Here is a 19,448-nt window from a genome sequence, read left to right as displayed (position 1 = left end):
TTCCCTTATTGAAAATTTGTCATGATAGGTGAGGTTCAAAGCCTCTCAAAAGACTTCAGTCATCTGACCTCCATTTTCCAGGGATTCATGGAACTTTTCCCTATCATCAATGTGATTGTGAAAAATATCTTTTTTAAGAAGAAAAAAGATTGTCATTTGAATTTCTAGTTTCTATTGAGACCCTGAGCTCCATTATTTAATATCCTTGGTGGACACCTGGCTTATTTTCAAAGCTCTGGTGTTCTGATGTCCGGAAAACCAAACCAACCCAGTGAGACTTACCCAAGGGCCTTAAGAAAGAGGGGAATTTCACTCACTTCCTGCCACACTGTACATATTTGAAGCATGAGAAACCCACAGGAGACATGACTAGAGCGTGGTGACGCAGCCAGCCTGGCGTCTCTAGCCGGCTTGTGGCTTTATCAGTCTGATAATGACTGTATAATATGAAAGGGGAATTATCCTGATTATAGTTTCAGGCTATTATCTCTTTATAGAGAAATGAACCAACCACTCTTCTTTATACTGGCAATTAAAGACTGCTTATTATCCTGAAAAACCATATTAATGTATTCACAATCTAACAATGGACATTTCAAAACACAGATAAACTATAAAATTCTTGGCTGTGATATCAAAGGATGGCAATTAGATGGTGATGAACAATTGTTAATTCTACTGATGATCAAACTGACACGACTACTGATGGATTCCTTGGGGACAGAGCAGGAGACCCTCTTCAGTCCTGCTTCCCTACTGATCCAATTTAACCCATGGGTCACTGGCAGAGCAACCGTACCCCTGTTTTCTTCTGTATCGCTGCCTACACGAGTTCACTAAGGGCCTCCACACTTACTACTTCAGTGGTCAGACAAAAGAACCATGGAGAGATTTTAAAAACAATTGATTCCTGGGCTCCACTCCACAGGGATTCCAGCTGATCAGGGCTGGGGTAGGGCCTAGGAATATGCATTCTAAAATGCTCCCAGTGATTCCCAAGTTGCCATTCCAAGGACCAGCACTTGGGAATCACTTATTTTATTTTGGAGGCTGTCCCCACAACCACTTGATGAGGTAGGTAGACAGGGGAGGTAAATAATCATTTTCATTTTATAAGGGAGGCAACCAATAATACTTTCTCCATCTTCTTTTTTTTCCCCCTGTATAATGGGCTTACAAGAGTAATGAATGATTAATAAAGAATGAATAATATGTTGGACAAATGATAAGACATCTGCACATTAATCAGACCCTCAAGAAAAGAGAAGTCTTGTTGGTATCAACCTTGACTGATACAGCTCCTTAGGGAAAAGCACCCAGGGACAGAGTCCAAGGAGGAAACGGGGTCCAGGCGTGGGGAGCATCGGGGAGCCCGGACCTACCTTGCTCATGGCTTCCGCGATGGCATCGACCATGCCTCCTACCAGCCCCACCTCACTGGCAGCCTCGTTCAGGGTCACCATGATGTCGTCCACGGCCTCCTTCATGAGCTGCGCAGCCTCTGCGATGGCCTCGTGCGTGTGCTGAGCCTGGGGGGGACGGGGGAGAAAGACTGAGATGCTGCCATCAACAGAAGAAGGTGGTGCTCGGTCTCTTCATCACTTCATTTCTGTTACGAATAACCCTAAAAAGCAGATTACAAAACTGTATCCCCACTATGGAGCAAAGCGATGTATTCTAGATTTTTCCTTTCCTTTATTATGTTTGTTTGCACAATAAATAAAAAATCAGAAAGACATACGGAAAAAGAAAAATCTGTTTTTGCAATCAAAAGGAAAAATAAAACTGCAATATCAAACAGTGCCTTATGACCTAACTAATTTTATGTTATTGTGTTCTGGGTGGTAGAAAGAGAATGCCACAGATTACCAAATATACAGGTCGACAGATTTAGTACATAAAACTAATACAAAGGAAAATGTTCATGATAAATGCACTTCTCTTCAAAGCTGTCCTGTACACAGTAATTCCCTTTCTACAAGAAAGACTGGATTCTAGAAATGTAGGCACATACAGTAGAGATAAATCTGCAGAAATGTAACAGACTTTGGAACTATGTCACAAATTACATTGCCGCGAGGTTGGAGGGACGAATGCAGGAAGGTCTCCAGGTACCCAAAGCCCCGAGTGCTCACGAGCGCCCCTGGTGCCCCGGAGGTGCTTTGAGTGCTGCAGGTGTTCCACACGTGTGTCAAGCACAGAGCAGACACTGGGTAATTGACTGAATGAGAAAAGGAAACTGAGTGGTGCTAGGCTCTAGGCTCCCTAAAAAACACCCTCAGTGGTAGCAAAATGCAGGAGAAAGAGTCCAGGTCCTGGGCTCAGAAAAAGCTGGGTTCTTGTTCCGATTCCACCCTCTAACCAGCTGAGTGGTCCTGAGCTCGGTTTCCTAAGCAAAATGGTAATAATTATAACAAGGTTATGCACTAGAACTCTGATGAGATAATATGGTGCAGGTCCCTTATTATGTTCATAATAAGACCAATCTAGTAGGAGCCTGTGTCCTTACATGGGAAATCTGACTAGGAATAACAATAAACATGTAGCCATACGACAGAGCAATAGCAAGACAGCTGCTAACATTTCTGAGGGACTCCTGTGCCAGGTACTGGGCTGGTCACTGTCGGGCTCATCTCCTTTGATCCTCACTGCACACTGGAAGATGGGAATTGGGTGACATCCCTGCCGGGGACCTCTCTCACAGGTGCAATCTGAAACTTAAGCACTCCAGCTTACAGACCTGATGGACGACACCCACTACCACCCAGCTGGCCACCTGCTGAGCCCATGCCACTGGTCAAAAAGGGAGATGAGCCTATGGCCAGATAAACTCAGACTCATCAACTCCACTGAAAAAAATAAACCTTAATGTAGGGAGGATGCCATTTGTAAGGAGAGACTTCAGCCTGTCCCCTGAAATGGGTGTTTTAAACAAGATGAAGCCACCCAGGTGCCACATGGCACAGACAAGGCCCTCAGGACCTGCTACCACTCCTGAAGCTGGCTGGGCCCCCCACACTGAGCGCCTTCCTCTGCATTTCAGCATCCCCCTGGCCTCCGGCTCTCTTGGCTCTGTCTGCGGCAGTGGGCTCCACACCTGTCCATGAAGGTGCTGCCAGTTCACAGATCCAGAATGTGCTCCCTGGAGCTCCCCAGGCCTACCCTGCACACGTCTTCCCACTCCTGGCACCTTGCCACCTGATGCGCCCTGACCCTGGAACCTCACCCAGTGCTGAATAGTAAGAAAGGTGGCCGATCTTTGTCCCTGGTTCCTGGGAGGGAGCTGGTAACCCCTCGGCGTTTCCCAAGCCATCATAGGAGTGTCTATTATCATGGTGGGCCCCTAGGACCACACACTGCACTAATGAGGTGATGCACGGTGGCTGGTAGGATGCTTCAGCGTTTGCCAGCTGTGTGACTTCAGGGCTGGGGCGTGGAGCAACGTCACACTGGTCTGACCTCTGCGGCATGAGGGGCTGGAGAGCGCATCATGCATCACATGACTGAACTCAATCAATCAAGCCCACACGATGAAACCCCATGGAAACCCTGCTCAGTGAAGCTGGAGCCAGCGTCCTGGTGGGGATGCACGTCAGCACACAAGGAGGGCGACACATCCTGGAAACGAGAGTTTCGTGTTTGGGGCTCTCACCCTCGGGGTCTCTTCTACTGACTGGCTTGTATCCTTTATAATGAAACTGTAAGTAGAGCCAATTCCTGAGTTCTGTGAGTTGTTCTTGCAAATGATTGATCCTGAGGGGTGGTGAGAAACCATGAATTTGTAGCCACCTGGGCAGTGAGGGTGGCCTGGGAACCTGGGCGCTACGGTTGGTGTCTGCACTGAGCACAGTCTTACAGAGGCCTGTGCCCGCACCTGGGAAGTCTGACCTAATGCCCGGTAGTTACTGTCAGAACCACATCACACCAGGCGCTGGGCCCACCCAGGCAGTGGCCGTGGTTGCCCTGACCCACCTCGCGGGGGAGACGACCCTTCCAAAAGGCCCAAGAAATCATACCTCTCCTTTGGCAGATGAGAAGGTAAGCGAGCCAGTGCGAGATGGTAAAGGACAGCTCTTTTGAGTGACCGAATGATAGGGAATTGCAGGAAGAGGCTAAGTGAGCCAGAGCAGCTGGTTCTGTCTGCGGAACTGAAACGCCCCGGGCATCCAGAGTTCCTCAGCTCTGATGTCTGACAAGATGTGAAATATTCAGATCAAGGACACTCACCCCGAGACGATGGTGTAAGGACGTGTAGCTTCTCTCTTAGGGCGCCATGGAGTAAGTTAGGTTGGTTGCTTATTTCATGGCACAGAGAAGGTAAAACACAAAGGGTGTTTTATTTTGACGATGAAGGTCTAAAAGGTGACTTCTACACCTAACCCTCCAGAGAGAGCGTGTCATGCAAATACGTTGTTTATAAAAAAGGTAAAGTGGAAGGAAGGTGTGCATTTCTCTAAATCTCACTTAGAATGAGATGACTGTAGATGGCACAAAAATGCCAGCAATATTGTACATTCATATCACAACAAAGCACACGCTTATGGGGAGAAGTGACAGCTGCTCTCCTCTATGGGCTTCATGAGGTATAAAAAGCAAATTTTAGGGGTGGCAGCAGGAAGTCACTCAACTGTTTCTCAACTCCTTGGAGAATGCACAGGACACTTTCTCTGCACCGGGGCACCAAAACCTACAAAAACACATCCTTGCCTTTTGCTATCTGGGAAATGAATTACCTTCCCCTCTGCTTATTCTGAGGGGTTCTCTAGAAGGCCTGCTCTCTTTCACTCAGCCTGTCTGAGTGCCACAGATCCTTAACGCAGCAGCTCAGAGTCTGTGAAGCCTCCTCCAATTACTGCAAGTTCTCCAACCCCAAAGGCAAACCTCATCTTTATCGCACAGCCTAGTCCAAATCACACAAGCTGGCCACCTGAGCACGCTGGCTTCAGACACCCAAAGACACAGGAGGTCCTCAAATCAAGCCATGACTAAAGGACCAGTAGCCATATGGAAAGTGGAGTCAGCAGGCTCAGCGAGGAGGTCATCCTTTCAGATTCTGGAGGGGCTCCTTGTTACTGCCCTTCAGGCACAACATAGGAGAAAATGGTCTCTGTTCTTTTTTTGGAAACATGTCTGAAGTCCACATCCAAGGGAGCCTTATTTATTTATTTATTTTTTATTACAGTGCTTCCGCTACAAAGCCCAGTGAGGCAGGCATAGAGATCACAGGCGTTTGGACAATGGGAGAAGGCTATAGGCGGCAGGTCTCTCTACTTTAGCAGAGGGAAAAAATGAACTAGCAATTACAACTGCCTAACAGTGGATAAGGGCTGTGCATTTGCTGGAGCGCTGCAGGCAGCATCTGAAGGGGCCCTTCAAGTAGGAGGGAACTGGGTGGGCTAGAGGTGAGTGCAGAAGGGAGCTCTGGGGTGTAGAGTAAGCATAAAGGGAGTCAGCAGGGTGCAGGTGCAGCCACACAGCAAAGGCCTTGTAATCCTATGATTCATTAACACCAGGCTCCGGGGCTGTCATTTTTCTTTTTTAGAAACACCTACTGTGTCAGGCACATTGTTTAACCTCTACAGCTACCCTAGAGAGGTATTCATTATTAACTCCATTGTTCAGACAAGGAGACAAAGAAATGAAGGAATTTGCTATTGAGAGGCAGAGCTGGGACATGAATCCAATTATTTTGGATCCCAAAGTTTGCCCTGTTTCTGACCAAATCAAAGCCAACGATAACCATTTGGCCATATTTCCTCTGCAAACATGGATGTACATCTAACCCTCACACACACATACCCAGTGAATGACACCCTAGGAATTATCTGCCCAACTAATAGCACACAAGGTGATTAAATCTATCTTGGGCCTCAGAAAAGAGCTGAAAAGCCAATTTGTAGTGTCCTAGGCACCCTTTGTGACAAGGTTGTGAGGGTTTGGAGACAGAGCCCAGGCTGAACAATACTGTGAGGGGACAGACAGAAACACCTGTCTTGCCCTTACTCATCCCCCAAAGCTGCAGGTCAGTCACTGAAAACTATTCTGCACTGGTCTCCAGCCTGTTTCTGAGCAGTTCCAGACATTCTAATAAAGCTTATAATGCTGATTACAAATGCTCCCAAACACAAGGCTCCTTGGTACAAGACAGAATTCCACAAGGAGCTCTCAATTTGTAGTCCAAGCAGATGTACTAATATCTTAAAAATCCAGAGAATTCCTAATTCAAATTATTCTGCTGGGAATGATCCTCTCAGGGGGCGGTGGAGGCAAGTGGCAGTAAACAGCCCTGGAGAAAAGACAACCCAGAACTGGGTCCCGAAGGTGAGTCCTGGCTCCTCCAGTTTGGGGAGGGTGCAAAGGGGGCTGGCCTGACCCTGGGGCACCGATCGCTGACCTACCATCAGTAAAAAGGGCATTCTTGTTCTTCTTGGTCTATCCCACGACTTTAGCAATTGCTTATTTCCCTGGAAGACCGAGAACAACTTGAGGGCAGTGGCTGGATCTCAATACTTTTAGCATCCCCAGAATTAGGCTCTTTCTAGTTGCCAGATACATGAATGAAAAACTGAGTATAAAGTGCAAGTCTGAGATATCATTCATGTCTGTAACAGATGTTTCTAAACTGTGGATGTGTTGTGTCATTCCCCACTGCTCACAGTAAAGACCCGCTCTTTAGTATATAAGGGGAGACCTGCACAATATACCCAGTCTATCCTCCTGTCCCACTGTCCCCACACGCCACATGTTCCACACACACCAGACTGTGTGCTATTTTCTAAAGATAACACAGTTCTTTTATAGCCCTATCTATGCCTTTGCATATGCTGTTTCCTCTTCCTAGCATCCCTCTAGACACTCTCACGTGCTGGGTTTTCCCTTTTTTTTTTGAGACCAACCAGCCTAACAACCCCTCCTCCCTGCAGCTCTCCTTGAGTGCTCTCCCACCCTTGCTTTGTGCAGTTGACCTCTTTCCAGAAGGCACAGGCTCGGTCCTGACTCCACATCCGCCTCCCTTGAGATCTTGTGATCTGACACTTACCTAAGCAGTCTGTTTCTATATCTGTACAAGGGGAGCCTCCCTAACATCACACAATTTTTAAGAAGATTAAATAAGATGAGGATACAAGCTGTAACTGATGACATAAAATCAGCATTCAATAACTGCTGGCTCTAAGATCACTACTTTGCAGCTCTGACCCTTAATCTAGAGTCTCCTCTGCTGTACCATGCTACCGATTTGAAGACCTTAGGGATGCAACCGGGCAGACACTAAACAACGCATGTAGAATACGGATTCCCACAGCTTGTAGGTAAGTATCATACACAAGTCTTTCCAGTCAGTATTCCCTTGAGTGAGTCTGCCTCGGTGTGAACTCATTAAGATGAGATTGATCATGTGAGGCAGTTGCCAGAAGGTATGAAGGGCAGGGGATAGCCTCCAACTTCCTCTCCAGGTACCAGGACCCTGAGGAAACTTAAGGCACAGGACGGTTTCACAAGTAAAACAATCACTCTGACACAAATACAGTCCCTGAGAGAAAATGACCCTCCGTTGTCATCTTTGGCTACTTGGAGTGGCTGAGTTACACATAAGGCTGAAGAAATGTTCCATCTGCAAACTGGTAAGGGAGATGTTTATGTTTGACCGCTGCTCCCACATCAATAGGCACACATGCCCATGGGTGGCCTTGCACCATGTTTTGCTCTGAACGTGGGTACCAGGAGTGCAAATGACACTCCCTGGAAAACAACAAAGCTCTGCTTTGTGCAAGCTGGGTGTCAACACTGAGCAGGTGCCTGGCAGGCATTACAGTTTTTATTCCTGTAATAACCACACAATACATTTTTCCTTTCCAAGGATGCTTGCTTACACATTCTGTCATGGAAAAAATAACTTATAAATAAACCTTAGTTATGTATATTTCTTGTTATTCCTCTTAAAGATTCCTGGGAAGGCCAAGAGAAGATCATTTCCCATCTTTGAGCAGGAAATCAAATGCCACCAACCAAGAACTGCCAAGTGTTTTTTGCTTAGAGAGACTCAAAACAGAGGAATGTGCGAGGGCTTCTCAGTGATGCTAAGTGAGTCCCTGGCACCCTGAACTCTACCTTGGGGTTCCCTCCACCTTCTTTGGCTGCGTACAGCATCTGCAGGGCCGACTCTGCGAGCGTCTTGGTCTGATCTAGCACCGTCATCTGCTGCTGATGGTCCAGGATCTTGGAGGCAACACCGACTGCAGCTAAGATCAAGGGCTCAAAATAGCTCGCCAGCTGTGTCACCTTTCAAGACAAAAAAACCCACAGACGCATTGTGTAAATACATGTGTCTCCTTTAGGGGCCCCACAGGTGGGGAGGGGCTGGGACAGGGATGGGATGATTCATGGGGAGAGGCAGACCTGAAGTTTACTTTTGTTCTTTTCTACAGTTCAGTATCAGGGATTTTAGACCCCATGGTACATGTTAGGTCCTCAGACCTTATTCATTGCTCAACTTGACTTCTGAAAGTACTTGCAAATGAAGGAACCCTTGCTCAGATTTTACCTCTCCAGGGGAGCTTTGCATCTCATCTCCCATCAGGTAGAAGTGCGAAGAAATTTGTCTGAGTTCCAGAGTTAGGCATGAAAATTTTACAAATTTTAAACTTAATTTCACAAATAGAAAAGCATTTGAAAGAACCAGAGATGAGCATCTTAGAAACTCAGAAGGAGGGAGAACAAGAGAAGAGAAGAGGAGCAGGGGGACAGGGCAGGGCAGGGCAGTGGAGAAAACAAGCCTGAAATTAAAGGCAGCCTCACAAGCTTTGTGGGAAGCCAGCCAACTGCCACTGCCCTGAGCATTTTGGCCAAACCATGGATGTGGAATAAAAGCAAAAATGATCTCACATCAGCCTGGATGTTCTGTTTATCATAAGCCCAACCTGGAAGAACAAAAGAGCTTATCAAGACAGCTAAGCACTGTTCTGGCAGAGGCCTGTTTCCAGCAGGGCAGCACCATCGCGAGCACACGAATGCTCACCAATGCTCACCAGCTGGGTGCCACAGGACTGCACATGACAACATGTCAGGCTTCCTGCTAAATGCTTCCCATGCACTTTTTCATGTCATCTCCCCAGCAGTTGTATTCGGCAGATACAAATGAAGAAACTGAGGCTTAGACAGCTTCATGCAGCTGAGACGTAGAGCTGAGATAGGAAACTAGCCCAAGTTCTTGACCACCTGCTCAGTGTTGACACCAATGACTGTCTGCTACTATTCGTTTATAATTCCAGTTTTGATACAGTTATAATATTAGATTTAAAAGTTTATTGTTTGATATTTGTTGCTTTTTCAAGTATTTAAACCTAAGGGCCAAGAGTACACAGCAATACCCATTTATATTGCATCCAGAATACCAGATTTTAACATTTAACTGTACTTGCTTCAGATGTCATAACCTAGTCTCGCTCACATAAAACATAATGACACTTGTGGGGAAGTTGGGGTTCCTATGGCCAGGATCCTCACCCAATATAAACTACCTGATGGTGTAACTGGCCTGTTGCTAGGTTACTGCTTCCATACCTTTAGGCAATAAGCTATTACTGCACTCTATGGAGACCTCAGGCCCAGTGCTCTGGGTGAAGGCAAAGATGTTAGTGCTCGACCTACCGCTGGGAGAACAAGCTGGGTAATAAACCCTTTCACCCCAAAGAATGTTTCGCTGTCAATTTCTTTGGTCACATTGAATCAAGTGAACTTTCCCGGGGCTGAGACCCATTGGCAAGACAATTGGCATAGTTGGCAGGGTTTATTGTTGACCAAGGAAAAAGACAGGCTGCCCTTATGGGAGGGGTGCTTCAGCGGGCTGCCCCTGTGAATGGGGAGACAGTGGATTGTCCCCCAGTGGGTATGTGGTCTGAGGTGGCTTACCTCCTAGAGTACTGGGCCCCACCCCAGGACTGGAGGCAAGTAGAGGTGACACCTTAGGCAGTAGGGATAACCCTTGGTATAGTAAGTAGGTCTTTAGGGGGACAGGGTGCCTGTGAGGCGGCGGGGACTGTGGGTTGGCTGCTTCTCACAGTATTAAAAAAGTCTACAGAAGAGGACAGGCTCCTGAAAAAGACCCAAGAAATGGCAGCACAAGAATGCAAGCTGTAAACTTCTGTTGATTCCCTGAAGAAGGAAATGGCATTGATGTGAGAGGAGGCAGCACGAGAATGCCGGCAGCAAGGTGCCATTGAAGAGGTAAAAGATTCCTTACAGAAAGAGACAGCAGTGCTGCCAGGTGCTCTGAAGGAGGAAAAGGCCATCAAGGAAAAAGACGAACTCCTGAGGGAAGCACAGGGGGAGGTGGCACGAGAACACCAGCTGCGAAGCATTGAGGTGAAGGTAAGAGACCTTCTGAAGACTGAGCTGGCATTGCTGCGAGGCACAGTAGAAAAGGTAAAGGTTGTAGCAGAGGAGGCACTCAGGAGAGGGGAGAGAAAGGTGCCATCAGCTCCAGAAATGGAGGAGCTGGGGAAGGATGAAGGGGTGGTGCTGGAGGCACTGGACCTTCCTGTATTGAAAGCATGCCCAGTGGTTGTAAAGAAATAAAGACCCAGCAGCTGAAAGTTCCCCAAGGAGAGGAGCAGCCCCCTCCCCAGGTCACGGAGCACTCTATGCTCCACTCCTAGAGTCAGGCTGAGCTGGTGGATTTGGGCTCGTGGTTTAGGAAGAAGCCCTCTGAGTCAAGATCAGCTTGGCTCCTGCATCTATCTATGGGACTTAGGGGTGGATGGAATTGTTCTGTCAGGTTCAGAGATGGAAAAGTCAGCTTCCCTGACAGTTCAGCCCGCTGTGAGGCAGCGATTACAAAATGCACATCAGATCCCAGGGAGTCACTCCCTCCTCGATTGGCTTATGGCTGCACTTCATGCTGTGTGGCCCAATCAGGGTGATCTGCCATCCTCTCCTATTAGATGGCAGATGTATGCTGCGCACCAACAGGTGTTACGAGAGCTAGGCATAAGAAATGCCACCCATAGTCCAGAGAATTATGGCCCAGATGAAGAGATTTTCACTACTGGAATGAGAAATTTTGTACTTCAAATGGCTCCCACATACTCTTTGGGTCTCTAGTGGCCATTCTTTCCCCTCACTTAGGGCAGCCCATAAGCGAAGTGACACGTACAGTAGCAGACTTAGGAGAGGCTGAAGCAATGAGAACATGGAAAGAAATGAGGTCAGCTACTCGGAAGAAGAATTTAAAGGGCCCCATGAAGGTTATGGGGACCCAGATGTGGGTTGATTTAATACAGGCAGGAGCTGATAGAAGGAAATTAGATGGAAAGTCCAATAGGATGTTACTAGAGCTATGGCAACAGCTGAAACCAGAGCAACAGTTCCAACCATTAAGACCAAAGAGGCAGAGCTCAGGGACAGAGCCACCAGTCCAGCCTGTGTGTTTGCAAGACTTCCTGCTGGAGAGCGAGCCAACCTCACTTGAGCCCACACAGGAAAATGATTGGGGAACACGGTTTGACTGAGGGGAAGGTTACGATATCTGCCCTGAGGGACCAGGGGGAACTGGAGGCCACATGTTGAAATAGCTATTTATTGGTCCCCAGTGAACATACAACATGTCCTGGCTCTGGTGGACACAGGCTGAATGTTCACTGATTCATGGGAACCCTGAGCGGTTCCCCAGGACCCCCACTATCACAGATGGATATGGGGGTAAGGTTATCAGAGTGAAACAAGCCCAAATCCCTTTGGGAATAGGGCATCTACCCCCAATAGGTATACTGTGTATATATATCTCCTATCCCTGAGTATATTTTGGGGATTGATATCCTGCAGGGTCTATGGTTGCAGACCACTGCATGTGAGTTCAGGCTGAGGGTACGTGTGGTGAAGGCAGTTCTGAGGGGACATGCTAGGTACCCGCCCATAGCTTTGCCTGTGCCTTAGTGGGTGACTTACAAACAATACAAACTGCCTGGAGGGCATAAAGAGATTGGAGAAACTCTCCAGGAGCTGGAAAAGGTGGGTATTATAAAGCCCACCCATAGTCCTTTCAATTCCCCAGTGTGGCCAGTAAAAAAGCCAGATGACTCCTGGGGTATGACTGTGGATTACAGAGAACTGAATAAAGTCATACCCCTTATGCATGCTGCTGTCCCCTCTATTGCAGGCTTGATGGTTACCCTCAGCCATGAGAACATGGAAAGAAATAAGGTCGGCTACTCAGAAGAAGAATTTAAAGGGCCCCATGAAGGTTATGAGGACCCAGATGTGGGACCCAGTCTGCAGGGAAGGTCACTCCACTTATGGACTGTGCTATGGTGTTTGAACGAGACCCTCTGAAAGGGAGCCCTGCGCCCCATAGACATGTCTATATATATATATATATACATTATGTGGTACATACATTATGTGACATATACATTATGTGGTAGATCTTGCTAATGCCTTCTCTTCTATTGACATTGAGCAGGAAAGTCAGGAACAGTTTGCCTTCACGTGGGAAGGATGGCAGTGTACTTTCACCATCCTTCCACAGGGATACCTCCACAGCCCCACCATCTGTCATGGACTTGTAGCCCAGGACTTGGCTACATGGGAGAAACTGCCAATGGTGTGCTGTACCATTATACTGATGATGTCATGCTCACGTCCGATTCTCTTTCAGATCTAGAAGGTGCAGCAACTAGACTGCTGCAACATCTACAGGAGAAAGGATGGGCTGTGAACAGCACCAAGGTTCAGGGACCTGGTTTGTCTGTCAAATTCTTGGGGCTCATCTGGTCGGGTAAGACCAAAGTTATACCAGAAGCAGTTATAGACAAAGTCCAGGCCTTTCCTACCCCCACAACTGTAGCATTGCTACAGGGGTTCCTGGGTCTTCTAGGCTACTGGAGAGTGTTTATACTGCACTTGGCACAAATTCTGAAGCCCTTATACCAACTGGTATGAAAGGGGGTCAGGTGGGACTGGGATGAGACATGGGCACCTGCCTTTACTACAGCAAAACTGGCAGTCAGGGCCATTCAAGCTGGATGTTCATGTGACTGAAGACAGTTATAGCTGGGGTCTCTGGCAGTGGCTTGGACGAACTTGCCAACCTATTGGATTCTGGTCACAACTCTGGAAAGGGGCAGAGGTACGATACACTTTGATAGAAAAACAACTGGCTGCCGTGTATCATGCCTTGCGGGCTACAGAACCTACCATTGGAATGGCCCTGATAAAGGTAATAACCACCTATCCCATCTTGGGGTGGGTATGAGACTGGACCCAAAAGCCAAGGAGTGGTGTGGCACAAATGCCCACATTGGCCAAGTGGGGTGCTTACCTTCAGCAGCGTAGTGCCCTCTCTAGTAGCCCCTTGAGTGAAGACCTCCAGCACTTATTGGGGCTGGTGACATATACTAGTGAAAAGCAGGAAGAACTTGCTTTTGAACCATTAGTAGCAGAGTCCCTATTGGGAGGGAAGAGCCCCTATACCCAAAGACGCATGGTACACAGATGGCTCCAGCTGTGGGCAGCCCCTAAAATGGAGGGCCATAGCTTTCCATCCTAAGACTGAGACAATATGGATGGAAGATGGTGAGGGGAAGAGCAGCCAATGGGCAGAGTTGTGGGCTATGTGGCTTGTAATCAGCAAGGAGCCCCGCCCTATAGTTGTCTGCACTGACAGTTGGGCTGTCTATTGGGGCTTGACCCTGTGGCTACCAACCTGGTACCATGCCAACTGGCTGGTTGGCCACCGATCCCTCTGGGAGCAAGAATTGTGGCAAGACTTACAGGCCTGTGGTCAGACTAAAATAATTACAGTATACCATGTGAAATGAAAGGTCATTTGCCACTGGCATTCCCAGGAAATGATGAAGCAGATAAATTGGCCCAGATATGTTGGTTAGAAGGAAAGCCTGCCTCTGATGTAGCCCAATGGTTACATCAGTGTTTGTTGCATGTGGGGCAAAAGACATGTAGGCTATAGCCCATCAGTGCGGCTTGCCTTTGACCTTTGAGGAAGTTAGTAGAGCCCGGCAGGAGTGTGTCGTGTGCTCCAAAAGGGACTTACACTGACTTCCACAGCAACATGGGACAATAGCTAAGGGGCCTATACCCCTCGTCAGGTGGCAGATAAACTATATTGGGCCTCTACTGGTGTCGGAAGGATATTGGTATGCCATGACTTGTGTGGACACAGCTACTGGACTTCTGGTTGCTTTCCTACCTGTTGTGCAGACCAGCAGATGACCAAAAGAGACCTGGAGTGTCTCTTTGCTGCTTATGGCTGACCACAGGTAATTGAGAGTGATCAGGGCACCCATTTTACTGGACATACACTGTAAGAATGGGTGTGACAGCTGGGAATCAAATGGAAGTTTCATGTGCCATACAATCCTACTGCAGCAGGCATGATAGAGAGGCACAATGGCTTGTTAAAATTCGGACTAAAGTCAGATACCAATAGTCTGCAGGGATGGTCAGTCCACTTATGGACCGTGCTACGGCGTTTGAACAAGACCCTCTGAAAGGGAGCTCTGAGCCCTGTAGACATGTTAACATATATGGCTGCCTCCCTGTACAACTGCAAGTACAAACCAAGGAAGAATCACTGAAGGTGAGTTTCGGCTTCCAGAATAATATCTTGCTGCCAGCACCAACTGCACTGAACCCTGGAGACTCCATTGAGTGGACGTGGCCTTGGACCTTTTGACACATGGACCAACTATGGCTGGCTCTCCTGGCACGTTGGGGACAAGGCCTGGAAGCTGGCCTTCTGCGTAGGCCTGGAATAATAGCAGAGTGGCCCCCAAAGGTCACAGTAGTATATCCTGAATGGCCAGAAGGTAGAAGCATCTCATCGGGGAGTTTTGTTTTATCATTATGGCCAGTGCATGCACCTCCAGTAGCACTATATACAGACCTTTCAGTAACCCCCATGGGGAAAGGAGTAAAAGTGTGGTATACTAGACCTGGAAAGGACCCCCTTCCTGCTACAGTCCTATCACAGGACCACTCTCTTGCATGCATCCTACCTGATGGACAAGATTTGCCCATGTTGGTGTCATTAAAACATGTGTCTTATGGCCCCTTAGGTCTTTGTGGATTGGGAACTTCCTCTGGCTTGAGGATTATTATAATTTTGGTTATTAGGAACTTCCTCTGGCTTGAGGATTATTATAATTTTGGTTATTAGGAACTTCCTCTGGCTTGAGGATTATTATAATTTTTGTTACCTGTATCAAAATCTTGTTGTATCTTAATTTTTGTTATTATCTCTAAGTTGTTGTTATCCTCTGCTGCTGTTGTGGAATCTGGTTACAGTGCTCCAACTTTCTTGCACAGGGACCATTGTGGAAGATTGAAAGTGTGTAGATTGTAAGGTGAGAATCCTGGAGGGGTGGAGTGTGGGGAAGTTGGGGTTCCTCTGGCCAGGATCCTCACTGAACTTAACCCACCTAATGATGTAACTGGCCCATTGCTAGGTTACCACTTCCATACCTTTAGGCAATAAGCTATTATTGGACTATACAGAGAGCTCGGCCCAGTGCTCTGGGTGGAGGCAGAGACACTAGTGCTCAACCTACCACTGGAAGAACAAGCCGGGTAATAAACCCTCTCACCCCAAAGAAAGTTTTGCTGTCAATTTCTTTGGTCACATTGAATCTACAGAAAACTTGCCCGGGGCTGAAACCCATTGGCAAGACATACTGGTCATAACCTTTCAGTCCAACTCCTCATTTTGTGTGGTGATTACTATTTAATAATTACAACATGATTGCTCTCAAGTATATTTAAGTTCAAACCTTTAGCCAGCAATCCCTTAAGGATGCTTCCCATCACATGGAGGAAGGAGGAGTGCGTGGGATGCAGGCAGAAAGGCTGCATCCCACGAGCAGCCGAGATCAGAAGCACTGTGGGTCAGAAGCACAGCAGGGGGAGGAGGCTTGTGGGGGTGATGGTGGTTTGGGCAGGTGGGGGATGGATCCAAAATATTAAAGTTCATCAGAGCTGATAGTGAGATATGACTATTGGCCAGCAATACACATACTTTTACTTTTTTATCCCCCATCACACTTCACAGATCGGTTTCAAAGCACCTGAGTAGGGCTGCTGCTGGTCCGTACAGTACTTTGTATGAATTTTAAAGGGGCTCCCCATTCCCTAGGCACACGATTGGCACCAAGGCCCACGAATGGGCTGACTGCACTCCGCACTCCCTGCTTTGCCCGCACACCTTTGTGTAAGGCCCAGCCTGCACAGCCCCAGGTGGCAGCTCTACATATTTGCAGTGGAGTTCATCCTCTTCCACAGGAAGGGCACTGGGGTCACCAACAAAGGGAACAGTGCACTGATGGGTCATCAGGGGGTCAGGGCTCATGATGGGTCCTATTTGTACTACAGGCATCATAATGTTTAATGAATAAGAATCTCACGTTTTCTAGATTGGCTTGATTAATTTAAAAGCACATTTTATCAATGCAACTGTAAAATGTCAAGGCTGGCTGTGTGCTGAGAATAATTAAGCCAACTAAACTGGCACTCCACTTCCTCCTGGAGGCAGCTGGCTGGGGGATGGAGTGAGTAGGCTTTAGTTTTACCATCAATGGATCTGAATCCTCCCTGTCAATTCCTTATTGAGAAATCTCAGGCAAATTGCTTCCTATTACTATAAAACTTCAGTTTCTTCCTCTGTGAAATGGGGATTAATCATAGCACTAAGATCTTAAGATGGTTTAGGAGGGTTAAGTTAGCGTACATGAAAGCACTTCGTATAATGCCCATCAGGTAGTATGCACTCAATAAATGGCAGTGTCATTATTCTTCACAGATTGTGGGCAAAGGTTTTCCAAGGGATATACTTTCTCCGTATTTTGGGAGTCTAGCAAGGCCTCTAACACCTTCTAACATGACAAAATAGGAAAATCTTCATCTGGGTTAGTACATAAGTTAAAATAACAGTTTTGGGTATTGGCATGTGACATTAATTCCCCGGGGCCTAGGGCATGGTGGGTGGAATAGTCGCCCTGAAAAAGGCATGTCCTCAGGCAAATCCCGAGAACCCTGTGAATGTGATCTTACTAGCAGAAAAGGGTCTTTGTGGATGTATTCAGGGATCTTAAGATGAGATCATCCTGGATCACTTGGGTGGGCTCTAAATCTGGTAAAAAGTATCCTTGTACGAGACAGAAGAAGAGAAAGACACACAGAAGAGCAGGAGACAATACGAGCATGGAGGCAGAGATGGGCAGACGTAGTCAAGGAATGCCAAGAGCCACAGAACAGATTCTTCTTGAGAGCCTCCAAACACAGGCTGGCCCTGCCAACACACTGATTTTGGTCTCCAGAACCAGGTGAGAGGTTCAATTTGTTGTTTTAAGTCACTCAGTTTGTACTAATTTGTTACAGTAAGAGTGGGAAACTAATGCAGGTGGGGTCTGAGAATCTGCGCTTACCACTCCCAAGTGGTGCCGAGGCTGCTGATCCGGGCTGACCAGAGACCCCACCCGAGCCACAAGGCATTAGAACCATGTGGATATCAGTTCTCAGGCCCTGACTGCTCTGCAGAGAGGGCCCCTAGGCTGCTTTTGTCCACAGCCTCCTTTCAGAAAGTGAGGCTGGTTTAGCCAAAGGGTCAAGAGTAAATTGCTAACTCAAGTGACATAATTATTTTCCTTTTGATGCCACCCACTGACATGGAAATTAATAACATACCTGCAGAGACAAGGGTGTTGCCCAGAAGTCTAGAAGTATTTTCTTACGAAATTCCTACTGTAATCAAAACTAGCTACGCTGAAACAAAGTCCGATTTCTCTGCCAGCTGTTTCCGTGTGGGGGTGCCCAGACAGCGGCCTCCGCCCACCAGCCTGTCCTGTTCCGGCCCCCAGGCCAGTCCCCCGACCTGCACACAGGCGGACAAGCACTTTACTGGTGATAAAGGAATTCAGCTGAGAAATGAAATTTGCCAAACTTGAAAAGGCAGAGACACTGGCCATTTTAAATCTCAAAAACAGGAAGCAGCAGCAGGAAGCTTAATAGGCCCTTAAGCTGTCCTGTAATTTGAAAAAAGCAAGACTATTGATTTTCTAGAATCAATACCAGCAGAGAATATTTTGGCTACTGATTTCTTGATATGCACATCGATACCGATGGCTGCACTGACAAATGCTAGGAGACCCCGAAGGGTGCTAAAAATTCAATCTCAGCCCTCTCTCTGCTGAGGCACAGTCTACTTGACAAAGCAAGGATCCCCGAAGGATTTGCAAAATGAACCCTAAAGAGGCAAAGCATCGTCAGCAGTGACAACCCTGTGGTTATGAACTCAGTGGAAGGGCCCCTCTGGGGTGGCCACGAAGGGAGGCTTCAGCTGCTCAGAGTGAAGTTTGCAAGTCAGCTCTGCTTCCTTATGGGTGAAAATGTGGATAAAAAAACTCATGGATGGCATGAAAGACAATGTACCCTTAAATACATCAGAAAGGAGGCCAGCCAGCCAGGGACAAAAGACAGCAGACCTCAGGCTAGGAATGCCAACTTCAGTCTCTGGCTCATCTCAGTGAAGGTCAAGAGCAAAAGGTGCCTGTAAATGGCCTTGCTGGCTGAAAAGTTTGACCACAACCAGACAAACTGCATTCCAGTTTTCATCTCAACTCCAGGTGAAAATAGATCCCCAAATGGTCAATTTGGGGGAAAATGCCAGAGGGAGCTTTAGTGCTATTTTCTGCAGTTTAAGCCAGCATTAGATCCAGGCGCCAGGCATTTGGGAACAGTGAAATCAATGAAAACCTGTCCGCCCCCACTCGTGCACACAGCAGGACCCGCCCGAGCACATTACCTTATGTCCCAGCTGAGCTGCCTCTCCCCGGGCTGCTGTGGCAATGGGATCGATGAGGTGCCCGATTTCCTGGACCACCGACGTCAGCTGCTCCTGTAGGGCCTGATGAGAGAGAAGAGCTGCCAATTTCACCCCACGACTGCTGGCCATGTAATGCACCGATTTAAAAAGGCCCGTGCGGAAGACAAGGGAGACAACAATAATGGGTATCAACATGCCTGGGTATGCCACCCTGCCCACCCAGGGGTTCCCCACTCCCCTGGGCAGTCAGCTCCTGCTCTCTCGCCTTCCCCTTTCCACCCATGAGTGACACAGACAGGCCTGAGGAACACCTTTCCTACTGGCTTCTCACTCCTGCCAATTACAGAGATAAGTGATGCCACTGATAGAGTCTTTATTTTGGGTTATTCCACATAAGCACTGGAGATGGGGGACAGCTGTGGCTTTCCCACAAGGGAAGAGAACTCTGCCCGAATGGAGACAGCTAGTGGTGGGGTCTGAGGGAACATCAAAGTTGCTGTGTCTGCAAAACTAAGAATCCCTTAAGGGGGGAGGGGAGAGGAGGGTGTTGTAAAAATGAGATCAGCACTCTGAAAACAGGACTATTTCCCAGAGAGTGCACTGTGGAAATGCCAGGTGT

At 47.6% G+C, this 19,448-nt stretch overlaps 1 protein-coding gene across 1 annotated transcript in view; it reads right to left on the bottom strand.

Moving 5' to 3' along the window:
• Positions 1-19,448, bottom strand: part of TLN2 (talin 2) — a 453,275-nt gene that overhangs the window by 54,418 nt on the left and 379,409 nt on the right. Inside the window, exons 40-42 of the mRNA XM_036903054.2 lie at positions 18,809-18,910; positions 8,110-8,280; positions 1,383-1,529 (exon numbers count right to left, since the gene is read on the bottom strand). Coding sequence (XP_036758949.2) covers positions 1,383-1,529; positions 8,110-8,280; positions 18,809-18,910 — 420 coding nt within the window. The remainder of the gene's footprint in view (positions 1-1,382; positions 1,530-8,109; positions 8,281-18,808; positions 18,911-19,448) is intronic.

Source organism: Manis pentadactyla, chromosome 11, assembly GCF_030020395.1.
Source record: "Manis pentadactyla isolate mManPen7 chromosome 11, mManPen7.hap1, whole genome shotgun sequence".
NCBI lineage: Eukaryota > Metazoa > Chordata > Mammalia > Pholidota > Manidae > Manis > Manis pentadactyla.
This window is presented reverse-complemented; position numbering and strand designations above follow the sequence as displayed.